A 19,790-nucleotide genomic window follows, 5' to 3' on the forward strand; every position below is an offset into this window, starting at 1 on the left:
AGTTTTTTTAAAGTTCCATAACTAACACCTTTTTTAAAAAATCTGATCTTAGAATTGAAGGTTCCACTGTACATTAAAATGAGACTTTATTTGAAGTTTATTTCTGAATACAGTTTTTTCAAATCAACAATGGAACTGTTTCCTTTTCGGGTAAGGGTTAGTCCATCATTTTTACTGACTGTTTGGAATGCACGATGTACATGAATGTCTGTGCAATGTTAAAGTCAGGAGGTAGGCCCCCATCTTTGTGCATCTCCACATGTTTAATCATAAGGTTCAAGGTGGGACAATACTTCTGGCAAACCGTGCAGCAATACATAAGGGCACCTGAATGGGTCTTTAGATGGTTTTTGACAGTCGATCGCCCCCTGAAGAACTTGTGGCACAGCTTGCATTCATAGGGCTTCTCTCCTGAGTGGATTCGGAGATGATACTGAAACTCACTAGAATGGGAAAACCTTTTCCCACAAAATTCACATTCATACCAGTTCCCTTTGGAGTTGGCTTTGCCTTGGTTTGAGGGAAGGGTCAGAAGGGTCTCTTGGTGTACACCAGGCACATGTCCATCACTTGTAGACTCATCTGATGGTGATGTTGTTAAGGTTTTTTTGAGCCACTGGTGTGAAGTAGTTAGACCTTTTGTGCCATCCAAGTTATTCCTCTTATGTATCTTCACATGGTTCTGATAAGAGGCTTCTAACCGAAACTTTCTACAGCAGAAATTACATTCATATAAATACTCCATACCCTGGTGTGAAGCCATATGTTGCTCTAGAACAGTTCGGTCTACAAAGCTATTACCACATACAGAACAGGAAAAGATTGATATATTCATGTGGGATAAAACATGCCACATTAGGCTACAGACTGATCTATATGGCTGTTCACAGACACAACAGGAGAGACTTTTCATGTCAAGATGGGAAAGAATATGGTCTTTCACAGCAAGATAGTCTTTAGTCACTGTCTTTCCACAGACAGCACAAAACAGTTCTGTGGGAGAACCACCAAAATTAGCTTCAGCAGGCAGGATAGTATTTGGTTGGACAATAATGTTAGCATCATGTGGCTTCCCTTTCCTGTGTCCAGCCACTTGCCACTGTGTTACAAATTTCATTTCACACATGTCACACGAGAAGAGAAAAATTCCAACGTGAGACAAAACATGGGTGATTCGAGAGCTCCTATCAGTGAACTTGGCGCCACACACAGTACACAGCCCCTCTTTTGCATCAATGTGGAGTTTACCGTGTTGCCTAATAATTCCTATGTTGGCTGGCAAGACCTTGCCACACACCTGGCATGGCATACTCTTACCTTCATCATTACTATCCTTAACACAGACAAGATTGTCATCTTCACTGTCATCTGTTAACTCGATTATTTCTTCAGAAGGACCTCTGCTCTCTTGATGGTTATCAAAATTAAGGCCATCCTGTTCAATACCATCAAACTGCATGCACTCCATTTCCTTCATTGATTGAACCTGGAGGTCGACATTGTTACTAACACAGGAATTACTACTCTCTTTGAGAGATTCTCCAGTGACCAGTAAACTGGTTTGATTATAATATCCATTACTCTGTATTTCATACAGCTCACATGGGCCTTTATTAGGAGTCAAAGGCACATTCTCACTTGTTGTGGATTGGCTGTATTCCATCTCCAGGTTATCTTCAGTTTTTGTTGACTGTTGGTACATCACTGGCATACTTGGGCCATTTTCATTCACAAGATTTCGTTCTTCACTTTTAAAGCTCTCTCCTACTTCAACCTGCATTATGTAACTTCTGTTTTGACAAAATTGTGGGCCTGGGCCCCTGGAGTCTGACATGGGGGTGTTTTGGTCATTTGAAGCCCCGGTGAGAGGTGTATAGCCTTCGGGTGATTGATCTGTTGGTTTGTTGGTTTCTGTCTTTTCCAAGTCAGGAAAGGTGGAGTAGCAAGCCTTCAGAAGATCTTGCATTCCCAACTTCTCCGCCATCTCATAGATAACACCAACATTAATGAGATCAGTAAAAAGCTCAGCTGTATAGATAAAATTCAAGATTCTTTCAAAATTTGCCGGGGTGATGAAGTCTACCACGTATGTTCTTGCAGTATTAACCTCAGAATTCAGAAAGAGCTTTTGGAAGTAGCCAGCAGCACATGCAAGTACTGATTTGTGTGCTGAAAATGTCCTGTTGCCAACCATGATGATTACATCACACATGGTTTCGGACAGCCTAAACTTATTAAGTTCCTTAAGAAGATTATTAGGGTGGTCAGCACTGTGTAGTTTAATTCTCATACCCATCTCCGTTAGTGCTTTGGAAACTTGCACTAAATGCAAATTGGCTGGCCAATAAAGTACTTTGCCTTACACCGTTCCATGAACATTATCTTGTATAAAGACAAGCCTGCAAATGAGAACAGTTAGGTCAGTCACGTTACAAGATTCTACAAAAATAACATTTTTCAAAACTTTATGGATCTTTGCATTCCAACATAGGGCTTGAAATTAAATCAAAAAAACTGAAAGGCATTAAGATAACATAATCTGTTGCTGCGTGTAGCACCTTTAACCTAGTAACATAGTCCCAAAGAATAATCAGACAAAACTTAACATAGCATTAGGACAGGTGACCAAACACTTAGTGGAAGAGGTTTTAAGGAGTATTTATGATATAAACATACACACAAAACAGGTGCAGATGACGATAATTCGGCCACTTGAGCCTGTTTTACCATTCAACCAGATCACAGCTGATCTGATTGCATTCTGTATTCCATGTTCTCAGCTAACACCAATTACCTCCCCTTGTTTAATAAGAATCTATCTACCACCATCTTAAAAACAATGACTGCCTTCTACCACCTTCCGAGTCAGAGTTCCAAAGCCAAAGGAGCAGCACGGTGGCTCAGTGGTTAGCACTGCTGCCTCACCACGCCAGGGACCCGGGTTTGATTCTCACCTCGGGCAACTACCTGCATGGAGTTTGCACATTCTCCTAGTGTTTGCATGGGTTTCCTCCGGGTGCTCTGGTTTCCTCCCAGATTCCAAAAGACGTGCAGGTCAGGTGAATTGGCCGTGCCAAATTGCCCATAGTGTTAGGTGCATTCGTCAGGGGTAAATGTAGGGAAATGAGTCTGCGTGGGCTACTCTTCGGAGGGTCGGTGTGGACTTGTTGGGCTTAAGAGCCTGTTTCCACAATGTAGGGAATCTAATCTAATGCCCCAAATCCTCAGACAAATATTCTTCTCTGTCTTAAAAGGGTGATCTCTAAAGCAACAAGATTTTTGATTTGTTGATAATAAACTAATAAAACACTTACACAGATATGCACAAAATAATGTCCAAATGACTAAGCTAGGAAAAAAAAACCTTTTGGTGTAGCTTAATGGACTGATCAAAGACTGTCACCATCAAAAAGTGTAGTACTGGAAAAGCACAGCAGATCAGGCAGCATCCGAGGAGGAGAATTGACGATTCGGGCATAAGTCCTTCATCAGGAATGTGGAGAAGTGGGCTGAGAGATAAATAGGAGGGTGGGGTTGGGGTGGGGGGTATGGAAGGTATCTGGGAAAGCGATAGGTAGATGCAGGTGGGGGATGATAGTGGTAGGTCAGAAGGGAACGTGGAGCGGATATGTGGGAAGGAAGATGGACAGATAGGACAGTTCTAGAGGGCAGTGCCAAGTTGGAGGGTTGGATCTGGGATGAAGTAGGGGATGGGAAGTAAGGAAACTGGTGAAGTCGACGTTGATGCCATGGCAGAAGATGAGGCATTATTCCTCAAGTTGTCAGGTGGCTTGGATTTGGTGGTGGAGGCGGCCCAGGACTTGCATATCCTTGGCAGTGGGAGGGGGAGTTAAAATGGTCAGCCACAGGACAGTGGGGTTGTTTGGTGCATATGTCCCAAAGATGTTCCCTGAAACGCTCCGCGAGTTGGAATCCTGTCTCCCCAATGTAGAGGAGACCACATCGAGAGCAACAGACACAGTAGATGAGGTGTTTGGATGTGCAGGAAAATCTCTGCCAGATATGAAAGCATCCTTTGGGGCCTTGGACAGAGTTGAGGGGGGAGGTGTGAGTGCAGGTTTTACATCTCCTGCGGCAGCAAGGGAAGGTGGTGGGTGGGTTGGTTAGGGAACGTGAACCTAACGAGGGAGTCGCGGAGGGAATGGTCTCTGCGGAACGCAGATAGGGGTGAGGAGGGAAATATACCTCTGGTGGTGGGGTCTCATTAGGTCCATGCCCCCCCATCCTCCACTCCCAGCACCTTCCCTTGCCACTGCAAGAGGTGTAAAACCTGCAACCACACCTCCCCACCTCACCTCCGTCCAAGGCCCCAAAGGATCCTTTCACATCCGGTTGAGATTCTCCTGCACATCTCAACACCTCATCTACTGTGTTTGTTGCTCTCGATGTGGTCTCTTTTACACTGGGGAGACAGCATACCAACTCAGAAAACGTTTCAGAGAACATCTCTGGGACACACATATCAAACAACCCCACTGTCCTGTGGCCGACCACATTAACTCCCCTTTCCATTCCACCAAGGACCTCCTCCATCACCAAAACCAAGCCACCCAATGAAGAATGCCTCATCTTCCATTTGGGAGCCTTCACCCACACGGCATCAACATCAACTTCACCAGTTTCCTTACCTTCCATTTCCCCACTTCATCCCAGATCGAACCCTCCAACTCAGCACCGCCCTCTTGAACTGTCCTACCTGTCATCTTCATTCCCATATATCCGCTCCACCCTCCCCTGACCTATCACTCCCTACCTGCATCTACCTATCGCCTTCCCAGCTAACTTCCCCTCCCACTTCCCACTTCCACCCTCCTATTAATCTCTCAGTCCCCTTCCCCCACACATCCTTGATGAAGGGCTTATGCCCAAACCATCTATTTTTCTGTTCCTTGAATGCCACCTCGCCTCTAACCTCCAGTCCTCACTTTCTCTCAAAGGCTGTCACTGCCAAATTTACTGATTGGGTCTACAATAGAAAAATTGTTAAATTACAATTCTATAACTTCCTAAATGGTATGTTAATTAAGGCATTTTGCACATCTTCAGCTTTCCTGTGGTGTAATATTCGCAGTTTATTAATCATCTATCATTAGATTCCCATCCTTCAATGCCATCTTCTAAACAATGGCAGAGATAGACAGAGTACTCAAAGCGTGGTATATCCAGAAGAATACAATTTGAGCTTATCTTCCTCTGATTTGTACTCTGTTTGACTCTATATTTTATATTCACTTTCTTGTTGATTACAGTTCCATAGTGACTGGAAGTGTTGAGCATTAAGTCTACTGAAACCAATAGATCTTTTCCAACGTGCTCAACTACTTCAATTTAATTCACAGAATAAATGTGAAAAACAAATCCTTGAAGATAACTAGTGAGCAGTTTTACAAGAATAAATGAGACACTATCATTGCCTCCAAAGCATGCTGAAAATCCCAATAACCCATGTCATAAAAACAGAGCTCCCCGTACTCAAAAAATTGTATTACAACTCGAGAATTAAAAGGACACAATCCCCAAAATAGCAATGAAGAAAGGTCCTAGAACTTTGTAATAAAAATAGAATTCAATTTCCAGCAGAACTTTGCATCAAACAGAGTTTAACTGAAAATAGTCTTAGTACTTAACCAAATCAGTTTTCTTCCATCTAGTCTGCAGTTTATTCACATCCAAATGATAAGAAACTTGAAAAGAAAGGTAAAAGATTTACAACACAGAGATGGCCATCTGCTTCAGGGTTTCTGCCTCTACCATTCTTTCAGGCAGTGAGTTCCAAACCCCTACTATCCTGAAGGTGAAAACTTCCTGAACTTCTCTGTAGTCTTTGTGTCAATTATTTTAAATTGATGTACTGATTATTTTCTTCATTTTTTTATTCACTCCATCTAGGACTCTCAATTTTACACATCAAGTAATCTCCCAACCTCAGCCTCCTTTTCCAATGACCTTAATCAACTTTTGCATTGAATAAAATATACTTCAGGGTGTAGGTTTGCTCGCTGAGCTGTAGGTTTGATATCCAGATGTTTCATTACCTGGCTCGGTAACATCATCAGTGGCGACCTCCAAGTGAAGCGAAGCTGTTGTCTCCTGCTTTCTATTTATATCCTTCTCCTGGATGGGGTTCCAGGGGGTTTGTGGTGATGTCATTTCCTGTTCATTTTCTAAGGGATTGATAGATGGCATCTAGATCTGTCTGTTTGTTTATGGCATTGCGGTTGGAGTGCCAGGCCTCTAGGAATTCTCTGGCATGCCTTTGCTTAGCCTGTCCCAGGACAGATGTGTTGTCCCAGTCAAAATGGTGGCTTTTTTCATCCGTGTGTAGGGCTACGAGGGAGGGAGGGTCGTGTCTTTTAGTGGCTAGCTGGTGTTTGTGTATCCCGGTGGCTAACTTTCTTCCTGTTTGTCCTATGTAGTGTTTATGGCAGTCCTTGCATGGAATTTTATAGATGACATTGGTTTTGCCCATGGGATGTACTGGGTCTGTTAAGTTTGTTAGTTTTTGTTTGAGAGTGTTGGTGGGTTTGTGTGCTACTAGGATTCCAAGGGGTCTTAGTAGTCTGGCTGTCATTTCTGAAACTTCTTTGATGTATGGTAAGGTGGTTAGGGTTTCTGACTGTGTTTGGTCTGCTTGTCCTGGTTTGTTCTTGAGGAATCTGCACACTGTATTTTTTGAACAAACACGTAGATCCAGATGCCATTTATCAACCCCTCAGAAAACGAACAGGAAATGGCATCACCACAAACCCCAGGAACCCCATCCAGGAGAAAGATATAAATAGAAAGTAGGAGACAACAGCTTCGCTTCACTTGGAGATTGCCACTGATGTTACCTAAGCAGGTAATGAAACATCTGGATATCAAACCTACAGCTCAGCGAGCAAACCTACACCCTAAATCTCAACCTGAGCTACAAACCTTCACAAACCTTGCAAAATATACTTCATATCACAAGTTTTGCATGGATTTATTTTCTAAAATTTCGTTTGATTTACTGTATACAATAGAAGTTGAGAATATTTCAAGAGATTTCAAAAGTAAATGTTCTGAGGGTGCTTAATCTCAAAATTGTTTGTTGTGTGATCAGTTTAACCTGGTTGAGCCAAATTAGATATGACTCCCTAACCAGCTGTTGGAAGCATCCAGAGGTTCCACTAAGCAAACATTGATGGCATTTTCTCTCAAAATATCTCTCAACAAGATACCCACAAGTAGACGCAGAACCTGTTACTACAGGTCTTGTAAAATATTTTAGTGAAAGCTCTGAAAATTACAGAAAAGTTCATTTCAGAATTTATAACTTGGCTAATGCGAGGTAGCTGAGCCATTCAATTGAGAAATTCCCATAATCAATCTTCTGACTGGTGCTAGTTACTGATTTGACAAGTGGGTAGATAGCAAGTAGTTATATTGAATACTGACAATCAATAACCTAATATTAAAGAACATGAAAAATACAGGTTGTACTACTGGACCAGTAATGCAGAAGCCTAGGTGTTAGTTCAAATCGCATCATGGCGGTTTGAAAGTTTGAATCCACTTTTGAGAAGCTGGCATTCCATGACCTTTATTCCTGCAAAAACTAATCTTTGATATCATCTTTGATTTAATTTTATACACTTAAAAAGCAGATAATACAAAACACTTAAATATTGTTTTGGTGTTAACTTCTTAATATTCACATTGCATTCAGAAATTGTGAAAAATTAATTCACAGATTTACTGTAACAATGCAATATTACAAAATATTTCTCATATAAATTCCAAAGATTTTTCTAACCAAATGAGCATAACTATGCCTCATAAAGCTTTCAAATGGCATGAAACTACATTATTCTTTGAATCAAACCACAAGAAAAATGAAATGCAAAGAAAAGCCACTGCAGTCTTTGCCAATATCAGCGTACAATATCTACAAATTCCAAGCTCTTTGGACTACACAAACATCGGACTTCAAAACATTCTTGCATTCTGAAACCTGCTTGCAGAAATGACTTTGGCTTTCACTGACTTTATCTGAACTTTCATCCTTCCTTTGAGATGGGATTTGTTGAGGTATCATAGTAAATAAGAATTTACTGAGTAGTTTACTCAGTTTTCCTGAAATCACTTCACAGGTAGAACTTCACTCTGGGCTCAAGTTAAGTAAAGCAGAGTGATTTTTAAAGTGAAATAAAAAATGTGTTGTGAATTTTGTTAAATTTAAATGTTAAAACTTCAAGTAACCAAGATCTGCTAATTCTGGTGACAGTTATACCATTATAAACAGCATTGGATTTAAGTGCAATAAAACTGCTGTGGTCGGCTTGCATGATTTAATGTGGTATATGGCAAAGACACTCAATAAGAGTTCCTTTTTGGTCATTTTGTCTCTAAATTGGCATGACACTACAAATTCGATTCTCTTCCCCAATAAACCCCTGGATTTCGGGTAAGAGGATATTTTAATATTCCTCTTACTTTAAGCTAGAGGGTAGTTGGGACTGGGTGTGTGTGTGTGTGTGTGAAGTGAGTGCCAGGAGAAGGTCTGTCTGGTGTGCAGTCAATTGGTGTCCGGAAGCGGGTGACAGTCCTTACTCCCTCTCCCACGAAGGCGCTGCTCCTGAACAGGTGGGAGGCCTGCACAGGTCTCACAGCGCGGCCAAGGGGCCTGGACATGCAGGTAGCCAAGAGGGAGCTCGCTTACCGCCAGGGCCCAGAGCCCGACCCCAGGCCCAGGCCCCGGCAACAAAGGCAGAGCCCTCACCAGCTCAGACATTTTGTTTTCCTCAGGATGCCGAGGGCTGTCCCAGGCCGGGGGAAATAAATCCCGGTGCATCTTCACCACATCCTCTCCACACGCTTACCGGCTGGAGTACAAAAACATTAAAGCCTTTTCACCACCATAGCAACATCGATATATCCAAGGCCCACAGCTGTTAAACAGTCTGTTTAAAAAACATCAAAGACATTAACCCTGAACACAACGCACCATCACTACTCAAACCCATCTGATCTAGGAGCGCCGCCCTACCGGCCAGGAGGTCTCAATACATCGAGACCTGGGACCTCCACCCTACCGGCCAGGAGGACTCAATACATCGAGACCTGGGAGCGCCGCCCTACCGGCCAGGAGGACTCAATACATCGAGACCTGGGACCTCCACCCTACCGGCCAGGAGGACCCAATACATCGAGACCTGGGAGCGCCGCCCTACCGGCCAGGAGGACTCAATACATCGAGACCTGGGAGCGCCGCCCTACCGGCCAGGAGGACTCAATACATCGGACACATGGGAACGCCTGATGATGGGCTTTTTCCTGCTCCTCGGATGCTGCCTGACCTACTGTGCTTTTCCAGCACCACTCTAATCTAGGAGCGAGGACTCCATACAAGTCGCCGTATTGGTGGGAAGGAGTTAACATTCTGGATAAAACTGAAATACTGTAGATATTGGAGAATTGAAAATAAGAGCAAATTTCTCAGAAATTTTCAATAACTTCGCCTTTACTTATTCTAAACTCTAACTGGTACGGGCCATAACTCCCTCATCACAGGAATAAACTGAGATGTCTTCAGCCTGAGTACCTCATAGCCTTCAGGGCTCAAACAATTTCAGTGTGAACAAGCACCTTTTGGTCCTGTCCCGAATGGGTTGCTCCTCGCGCTACCATTTCAACTGTTTACATTTTCTTGTTAACACTCTACCCAGCATTTATCTCTCCCTCAGTTTATCATCAACAATCTCTTTGACGGCTTACCCTTTTTCTCTCTCCCTCTCGTCCCCTTCTCCAAGCATGTCCTCCCTACCCTCACCCGACCCTGTCATCAGCATAAACCCCTCCCGTTCCCAGCTAGTTTCCGCTCTGACAAAGGATCACTGGACTCAAAGTATTAACTCTGTGTTTCTCTCTACAGATGCTGCCAAACGTGTTGAGATTTTCCAACACTTTCTGTTTTTGTTTCTGATGATAGGTGAGTGCAGAACAACGGATTACAGTATAAGGATCCTGTGTCGATCATTTAGGTCTGAGATGAGGAGAAATTCCTCCATCCAGAGTGTGGTGAGTCTGGAATTTGTTACCACAAAAATTAGCCACTGTAGGAAACAAGTCAATATTGTGCAAAGTAAACTCACATAACAATGTAATAATGATCAGATTTTTTTTTTGTGAAGTTAATTGAGGGATTAATATTGGCCAGGACAATATGGGATATTTCCCTGCTCTTCTTCAAAATAGTGCCACAAATCATTTACTTCCACCCGAGCAGACGAATCGGCTCTGCTTAACAACTCACCCAACAGTGCAGCACTTCCTTAGTACTGTCCTAGAGTGATGTGAAAGTGCCAGTGTTGGAGTGGGGTAGACAAAGTCAAAAATCAACTCGGTAAAAACAATGACTGCAGATGCTGGAAACCAGATTCTGGATGCTGGAAGAGCACCGCAGTTCAGGCAGCATCCAAGGAGCAGTAAAATCGACGTTTCGGGCAAAAGTAAAAATCACGATACTGGATTATAGTCCAACATTTGAAACCACAAAGTAACCTGGTGTCATGTGATTTTTGACTCTGTTCTAGAGTATCAGGCTGTATTTTTGTACATGGATTTCCAAAGTGCAGTCATAAAGATGTACAGCATGGAAAGTCAGTGTCCAGTCCCTTGGAGATGAATTGTGTTCTCAGCAAAATGCACAATTTGATTCAAAAATATTAAATCTTCTTTGAGAGTCTCAAAACTGAATTCTGGTATGAAACACATTTATTTTTAAAGTTGGAAACAAAACTCTGTAACCTCAAGGCATGGAGCCTCATTATCATTGGGCACATGCATAAAATTGGTCTTTCAACCATGCACTGAAGGTGTAATAGACTTAATTTTTTAATGACTCATTTTGAAGGAAAAATTAGACCCTTCAAGTGACATGTGTTGCCTGCAAGCATATTAAATATTTATTCAAATGTTTTGGGGATTCTGAGACTTGCTCAATAAGATTCTTTCAGGTCTTAAAACATTTTCCTTTTGTTTTTGTTCATATTTGCTGCATTTGGTTCCATACGTTAGTTGTTTTTGTTATGGAAGTTTGAATGCCAAATCAAAGGGTAAAGCTTTCTTTCATTATTTTTGGTAACTGCTAATAACCAAACCACACCATCCAAAGTGGTGTGCACAACGTTCTGTTAGGCTTCTTAGTGTACTGGGGTGTTTTAGTAAAGAAAGAGGAATTCATAAAGGACAAACAAATACAAGTGCAACAAAATCACTAACTTGGGATCACTCGACACAAGTCTGGACATATCACAGCCCATAAGGCAGGCTGTAACAATGCTAATACAGGGTGGTTTTCACACAATGTCTGGGATAGGGACACCACTTCCTGTAGAAGGTTACCAGAGTATAAAATGTGAACACTAACAGATCCTTTCAAACTACCTAAGGGGTATGGTTGAGTTTTAGTATGATTAATTGTTGTCACATGTACCAAGATACATTGAACAGCGTTGTTATTTTGCTTGCTATACAGGTAGATCGTACCATACAAAGTACATCAGGGATAGCAGAGCAGAGTGCAGAGTGCAGTGTTACAGCCACAGAGAAGGTGCAGTGAGAGAGATCAACATTAACATTTGAGAGGTCCATTCAAAAGTCTGATAACAGCGGGGAATAAGCTGTTCTTGAATCTGTTCACACGCATTTTCAAACTTTTATATCTTCTGCCCAATGGAAGAGGGTGGAAGAGAGTATAACCGTGGTGGGAGGGGTCTTTGATTATGTTGGTTGCATTCCTGAGGCAGTGGGAAATATAGATGTAGTCAATGGACGGAAGGCTGATCTGCGTGATCTACTGGACTGTGTTCACGACTCTCTGTAGTTTCTTGCAGTCTTGGGAAGAGCAGTTGCCATACTGTGCTGTGTTGCATCCACGTAGGATGATTTTTATGGTGCATCAATAAAAATTGGCAAAAGTCTTTATGGACATGCCAATCATGTGTCTCGCAGAGCAGGCCTGTATCACTATGTTCATTGCCATGTTTGCAACAGGTATTATCATCATTTTTTGTGGAAAGAAGGTGCCAACTGGTTAGGATGTTGAACCATGATTGGCTTTTTCTTGTGATATCCAAATTACATTGATTTGGGTATCAGGATTAGCCCAGAGTTTATCTGCCTGGAAAGAATGTGCACATTGTGTACAGTCATAGAAGGATCATCACATGCATTAGCTGACATTTTTAAGGAAACAACCATGAAACCATAAGTGAGTGGTACTCCAAAGAGATTGCATTTTTGAAATAGGGAGAGAAGCAATGAGGAAAATTCAGGGCCTTACTGCATACAGCCTGGTGATCCCACTGCAAAATTCCAAGTCTAAGGAAACCGGAAATCCAATAGTCTATTTGCTGTTTCACATCTGCTCCCTCCAAAGACAAGAAAAATGTACAGTCAGCATAGACAAAATTTAAAGTATGTTTGCAAAGAAAATGGATAGTGTGATTTACTTGAAATGGTGCACTCCCCAACACTTGTGTCATGCTTGATGGTTCCACAGACAATATGTGTTCACATAAAGAGCACACTTACCTTCACCACCTGGCAGACACCAGCAACTTCTTTGTCAATCACAGTCAGATGCAAAGGGCCCAGTGAATGCATGTACTTGGGCAAAACCATTCGTCAAAGCAGTGCTTTTATTGTACATAGAAATCTTTGACCTCAAATTAGATCATTCTCAATGTCCCTTCTGCAGCAGAACTTCCAAATAACCAACAAAGAGAAGACACCAACATGTCTGAGCTGAGTCATTGTGAGAACTCTGATTTTTTTTTGTCCTGACTACAACTTTCCCTTTTATTGGCTACTTGCAGCCCTTTAAAAGTTGCAGTGTTGCTGGATTTTTCAATCTCCAGCCAAGCATGCTACAGTCTAAGCACTGTACACCAAACCTTCCCTGCGTCTCCAACTTATGCAGATTATTTGAAAAGTTATCAAGACCTGCGAGCTTGTGCTTCAGCAACAATGCTAATGTATTGGATTAACTCAATTGGATTGTTCCCATTATTGGATAATCGGGACTTTACCTTTAACCAGCAGTGTAGTTCTAAACAAATATTGCAGGCAATTAAACACCAAAAGACGCTGCACCATTACATAAGCAGGTAGTTCAGAATTGTTGCCAGAGTCAATGCCTTAGCTTTAAGTAGAGCAAACAGAGCTGTCTTAATTTTCAACTCCTTGTAGTTTGGTTATTTGCGTTCAAATGCAGTTAAAAAGTAATCAAAAGTTTCTTTGCAGTAACAGCCATTTGCAAATGCAGTGTATTCTCACAAAACTGTGTGATGGCACAAAGGGGAGAAATTTATTCTCCTGATGCATCTTTAATATTATAAGGATTGCATGTGCCTAGATTGGAGTTATTTTTGCTTATTGGAAGAAAATGAATAGAAATATTGATTTCTGATGAAAATAATTCTGTACTACCATTTCAAGTACAAGAGGGCGTTCCTCCCAATTTCAAAGAAGGCAAATAAATCAGAATGGAGATGAAGGGGAGAAAACAGCAGGTTTTTATAAATCTAATTAAAGAGAAATATGAAAGATATTGGGAATGTTTCCTAGATACAGGGTGAACAACTTAGAACTTTTACAGTCTTGTATATTCCTCAGTTGAAATTGTGTAGCATCCAGTCACACTGGGCACAAACAATGCTAGCGGACACTGGAGGAACAACTCAGGGGAGCTGGGAAATTGCAATGTGATAAATGACAACATCATTGGCCACTAATCACTGATCTCTTTTGAAATATGATCTCTTGAAGAAGAAAATGCTTGCATTTGAAAGCGCTTTGTTGCATTGTTGACAGTACTTCACATGATGAACTCCACCATCAGCACAGCAAAAAAAAAGGAGCCAATCTACACCAGCACCATTCCACAAACAGCAAATTCATTGTTGCTTAAAATCAATAGCAAGGATATCAGGAGAAGGCTCTGCTATTCTCTGAACAATGTTGTGGGATCTTTAAAGTCCACTTAGCTAAGATAGAAAGCATCTGCTTTTAATAAGATGAATAAGGTGATATGGTGGTGCAGGAAATCCAAAGCCAGAGGTGGGAGTGCCAATGTCTGAGCTAAATTGGTAGAGGCTTTAAAAATATTGAATGACAGGCCTCAAAACCTCCAATTGGGCAGAGATAATATAAGTGAATAATTGTAGAGGAGTGAGCAACTTTGATATCTTTCAGAGAATTCCAGTACTACACTAAACTGTAATCAGACAGAGGCCTCACATTCCACATCTGCCAGATACCGGAATAAACCTGGACTCATTTGTTGCATATTGAAAATTTTAGTTTTTACAAAATATTGAATCCATGATCCACTCTTCACAAGGAACAGAGATATCGTGGCAGTGGACATTGAAGTGGTGGTGCATGGTTCGTGCCAATGGCTTCTCTATGGCGAGTTTGAAACCTTCAGCTGGTGAGGGGTTGGAGAGCTGAGTCAGGGATCCGAATAGAGGTCAAGCCTCCGCATTTCACTTTTATTCACTTCCTAGTCAAGGGATTCATGGGCATCAATGGTAAAGGCTTGGTGGTGATTTGTACGTGCACCCACTTAGCTCATACACAGTGAACACTCGTGATTCATCATAATGATAGATATACCTTAGCTATCCACAAGATTAACAATTATTCACATTTAATCTAGTCAGTTTTAATGCAGATGAAATTTTTTTTAAAAATGTAAACTGTGTAAATATTTTGCTTTTTGAACTAGTCTGATATGACAGCCAGCCAGCTTGGGTCAGTTTCACATTGGAATATTTTGAGAAGCAAAGCAGTTTAAACCACAGCGCCAGTGTCTCCATACTTCCATAGTTGGGTAGATTCATATCATACTTAATGATCAGCAACAAGCAAGTTCTCTGCTGAGAATGCGTGCAATGTGAATGAAGAGGCAACTGCGCTTGAATCAGCTCTGCCATAACATTAAGATGCTTCTCTTAATTTAAATGGCTTGATAACAGCAATAAAATAGCAGACAGAAATTTAAAACCAACCTGTTAAGAAGTGTGTTGAAATTACGCAGCAGTAGAAATGAAACCCTCAGGTCCCCATTTAAATAGTAAACCAGATCTAAATGTAGTCTATCAGATTTAGACCCTGTCCCATAACCAGACCAGACTAAGAGAGAAAGAGAAAATCTTTTTCCCCTCCATCTATTGAACAGTTCTTCTTACAATTACAGAAGTACAACGTAAACTTTTGAAAGTAAATTCACTTCAATGGAATTCACAAGGGAACTCACAATTTAAGAAACAGTTTACAGACATTGTATACAATCATTTTATGTAAAAACAAGTAAAATGGAAACTAATTGCAAGCATTACATACCCAGTAAAGAAATGGCCAATACACAGAGAAAATGTTCACAAGAAGCATTTACAATCTAAAGGTTGCAATTATTTAACACCTTTTTAATGTTTTTTTGCACAGATACCCACAACAGATATTCTTAATGAATTTTTTTATTTCTGTTTTCAAAGCCAGCTTGTACCTACTGAGACAGAAATATTCAAAAACCCAGCTTCATCAATGCTGAAAAAGATAATTGGCCAACTTTCTAAAAACATGGTGGAGGCACAAGAGTAATAGTAGAGGAACAAAATAACTGCCAAACTATTTGTTTCATAGGTTGTAACACAGTAGTGGTAATGAAACAGGGCTTATTCTGTATCAACATAAAATATGTCACGACCCTTTTGGCTTCTAATATCAGTTGAGGGGAAGCTATTGGAATTTATCAATGAAGTCTAAGTGACTGAATTCTTGGGCAAGTATGAACTGATCAAAGAGAATCAAGTGGATTTGTGAAGAGTGGGTCAAGTCTGACTAATCTAGTTGATTGTTTTGAGTATGTTCCTAGCATTGTGCATAGGAGAGTGTGTATTGATCTTGCCAATATAAACTTCAAGAAGAAAATGCAGAATTCTCAGCATAAAAGATAATTGGCAAAAATGAATGCAACCTTGTGACCTTGTGATGTGGGATGGCAACTGGATAGGAGATGGGAGACAAAGATTAGGGATGAAGGAAATTGGCATAATGTGACAAATGATGTTCCCAGGGATCTGTACTGGAGCTTCGGTTGTATTGTATCGTTCAATGCTATTAATGACTTGGATGAAGGAACAGAGAGTTGTCTATTCAAGTCTGTAGATGACACTACAATAAATGGCATAGTAAGTTGAGTAAATCAGAGCAGGAAGTTACAACAGGACATAGACAGATTGAGTGAGTGTGTGGTACTGGAAAGGCACAGCAGGTCAGGCAGCATCCAAGGAGCAGGAGAATCAACGTTTTGGGCAAAAGCCATTCTGTCGATTCTCCTGCTCCTCGGATGCTCCCTGACCTGCTGTGCTTTTCCAGCACCACACTCTTAACTCTAATCTCCAGCATCTGCAGTCCTCACTTTCACCTAGATTGAGTGAGTGGGCAGTGTGACAGAGATTAATGTGAGGAAAGTATCAATTTATTTTCTTTGGATCTGAGAAAGGCAAATTAGAATATTTTCACCAGGCCTTAAACAGTTATGTTATAAGGATAAGATGCATAGAACTGACATGTTGTGCTTCAAATTTAGAAGACTGAGAGGTAATTTAATTCAGGGAATTAAAATGATAAAAAAGATTTGCGAGGGGTTTTCCTTTAGTGTGGGAATCCAGAACATGAGGACATCGAACAGAATCTTATTGGGGTCTGAGCAATGAGAGCTATGGTGAGATTTGTGGCAGAACGGGATGAGAAGTCCATTGAGGCCCATTTTGATATTGGGAGCAACTCACTTCAAGTGGCATGGTGAGATTCGCGCTGGGTATTGACAAGTTGTCAATTAGTGGGGGATAATTGCTTGTTAAACACCTTGTTGCTGGCCCAGTTCACCTCATTAATTCTCCCTATTTTAGCAAACTCCCCAACAAACTAGACATTGAGAAATCTCTACATGAAGGTCTGGGCGGGTACCAGGCCACTTCAGCTCACTGCTACCTGCAAAGGATCAGGGCTGGACACTGGGAACCAGCATCTCAGAGCATGCCACATACACCTCACATCTGTAGACACTGACATCTGACACGTGCCAGCCTCCAGGAACCCTCATGGTCCATCTCCAAAATACTTAGAGGACCCTTCTGCCCTTCAGTGTTGCCCCTCAGGATGTCCTGGGAACTCTCACTGTAATGCTGCAGCAAGGACACTGTGCTCAGGGACACCCCCACCCCTCTGAGCTCATGGCCTGCACCAGGCTGGATCCCGGGCCTGTTCACTCACTTTCTTAGTGCAGACTCTTGCCATTTGGCACAAATACAAAGGAAGGAAGCTTGTCATGGTTGGCGGCAGACCTCCGTTAAGTCAAGAGGATAGCCTTCAGTCAGGAGGCACTGGCATAATTAAAAGGGCAATCTCTGGTACCAGTCCAGCCATACAGAATGGCTAGAGTCAGGATGGTCTCCACATTAGGGGTGAGGCAGCTCACCATTTGTCTTGACTCTTTCTGCCCTATAGGGCCACTTTCCTCCTAGAGTGAGACAAAGGTGAGTGGCACAGCTACTACAGTTGTTAGAGGTGGGGAGATGTCCCGAGTAAGTGACAAGGCAATGCTGAAGGCATGCAGCGGTGTCAGGGTTGGTGACAGCGAGTGAGGGAAGATGTTGCAGGCAAGAGTGAGTGTGGTAAAACACGGATGGGAGGTGGGTATAGTAGCAGAAATAGCGTGAGTGTGAGATATCAGATGTTGGCACTTATGCTGACAGAGTTGAGAAGATAATTGATCTTCTTCCTTCAGCACTGGGACATTCCTCCAGATGCTGAGACTGCGCTGACCCTGATGGCCATTTTGGACCACACTGGCATGATCTGGTGTCATGGCCTCTCTGCTGGTCCTGGGGGAAGAGGATGTCCTGCCTCTGCACCACCCAGACCACCACAACTTACAGGTCTGTGTCCAGAAAGTTGGGCACTGATTTCCCTGTCTGGTATCTGTGGAGCAAATGTCAGGTGCTGTGCAGGGACCTCCGGACTGACAGTGCTTGTCTGGTTACACAATGGCTTTTAAAAATGGCACAGACACAGGGGATACCGCTGCATCCCAGGATATCTGCTGAGTGATGAGTTGATTCAGGAACAGTGCATGGTAAGGTGGGTCTGGAATTAGATGGGAGAAATGCCTGCATGGGTAATTAATGAGGCGTGTTTGCTAAGATAAAGTGAGAAAACTCATTGGCCTCATGGCAATAAATCCTGAAATAAACTAGATACAACTTGGACAGCCGAAAAAATTCAGCCCAGTGTTAAAATTAGAGCTAGGATATTTAGGGGTGAAATCATAGAGAGCAATTTTCCACAAACCCAGGATAATAAAAATCTAGCCCTCTGTCTTCCAAAAGCCTCTGGGTGAAGTAAAATTTTAAAGAGTGAGACTACTGGATTTTTTTTTAGATCAGGCATCAAGGGATATGGAACAGGGACAGAAAAATAGAATTGAGGGTCAAATCAACTATGATCACTTTAAATGGTGGAACAATCTCAACAGGCTGAATGACTTGCTCCTACTCCGAGCCATCTGTGTTCCAGCATGAAAGTAACCATATAAAGCTCTTTAAGTGGACATAATGACTACCTAGAAACTTTTACAATCAGTGTTTTATGATTTTAAGGCTAGTGGACAGCTGATTAGTTCTTTATTGCCACTGAAAGTATTAAAATTGGCAATTAGAAGCTAGCAAAAGTTAGTTTTGCCTGGTCATATAAAACTGGCTTCACAGCAGCGTAACTTTAGTCTGCTGTGTTCATGTTATTCTAAGTCAGCTGTAGTCAGTACTTGATTAGTGACATACAATTGCCACAAATCTCATGCAATGTGGGCATGCAGAGCACATTTTGTTTAATTCTGGCACAGCAAATACACAAAATCCTTCGGAGTCATTTTGGCTTTTACTGTAATACAGAGGTTATATTGGTTCATCTTGCAGACTTCTGATGAACAGATAAAATGCTTTTGTACATTTTAAATTAGTGACCACTTTAGTGGAGGGGAGACAGGAAATGCCATGAAAATTTGTGGATATGCAGTTTAATTTAAAATCAGCTATTCCCCCCACTTTTTTTTGCAAACCATTAGTTAAAAAGCTATTTTCTTAAGAACCAAAGCAAAAATAAGCAGACACTTCTAATTTAACAAAACTCAATGTTTCAGAGGATTAAAAACATTTTAAATTGCATCCTAAAATCAGCTTGAAAACAATTTCAACTTGGGAAGGGAAACAGTTCTTTCATCACAAAGTTGTGACCTAATGCTTGAAACACACACTTGATTCCAGGACCCATGGTCCGTGCTGAGTTTGCTGACTCCAGACAGAGGAGGAATAGGCAACACAACAAAAATGTTGAACTCTGCTTTCGGACAAAGGCAGTAAAGGAGTCAAAATTAGTATGGATTCCTGTTTCTTCTTGCTGTACAGTGACTTTTGCTGGGAAATGTGTAGGTGTGGGATTTGCTTGGAGGCAGGAAGAAGCTCAGTTTTGACGCCACCAGTGTAGGCTAGCACATGATACCGCTGCCAGGGAGAGATATTGGAGGATCAGAACCAGCAAAAAACTTTATCCCAGCAAAGGCCAGGCAGTGCCTTTGGGAGAGAAAGGAGCACAACAGAAAATTTAAAAAATGGTTCTGTTCATTAAAGTTGTGATGAGTTTATTAGGCAGTAAAATAGTCACAGATACAGAGGGGA

The 19,790-nt window shown here is 41.7% G+C and overlaps 1 protein-coding gene across 5 annotated transcripts; it reads right to left on the reverse strand.

Moving 5' to 3' along the window:
• Positions 1 to 85: 85 nt before the first annotated feature.
• On the reverse strand, positions 86 to 9,015 carry LOC132805750 (zinc finger and BTB domain-containing protein 39-like). Of its 5 annotated transcripts, XM_060820980.1 has the most exons (3): positions 8,993 to 9,015; positions 8,708 to 8,870; positions 86 to 2,399 (listed from the first exon to the last, which is right to left on the reverse strand). In XM_060820980.1, the coding sequence occupies exon 3, from the start codon at positions 2,294 to 2,296 to the stop codon at positions 158 to 160; it is 2,139 nt and encodes a 712-aa protein (XP_060676963.1). In that variant the 5' UTR covers positions 2,297 to 2,399; positions 8,708 to 8,870; positions 8,993 to 9,015; the 3' UTR covers positions 86 to 157. The 5 variants fall into 5 exon arrangements, with proteins under 5 accessions (XP_060676963.1, XP_060676964.1, XP_060676961.1 ...); XM_060820981.1 differs by lacking the exon at positions 8,708 to 8,870 and having other exon boundaries at positions 8,993 to 9,008; XM_060820978.1 differs by having other exon boundaries at positions 8,868 to 9,005.
• Between the last annotated feature and the right edge of the window lie 10,775 nt (positions 9,016 to 19,790).

This window comes from Hemiscyllium ocellatum, chromosome X, assembly GCF_020745735.1.
Source record: "Hemiscyllium ocellatum isolate sHemOce1 chromosome X, sHemOce1.pat.X.cur, whole genome shotgun sequence".
NCBI lineage: Eukaryota > Metazoa > Chordata > Chondrichthyes > Orectolobiformes > Hemiscylliidae > Hemiscyllium > Hemiscyllium ocellatum.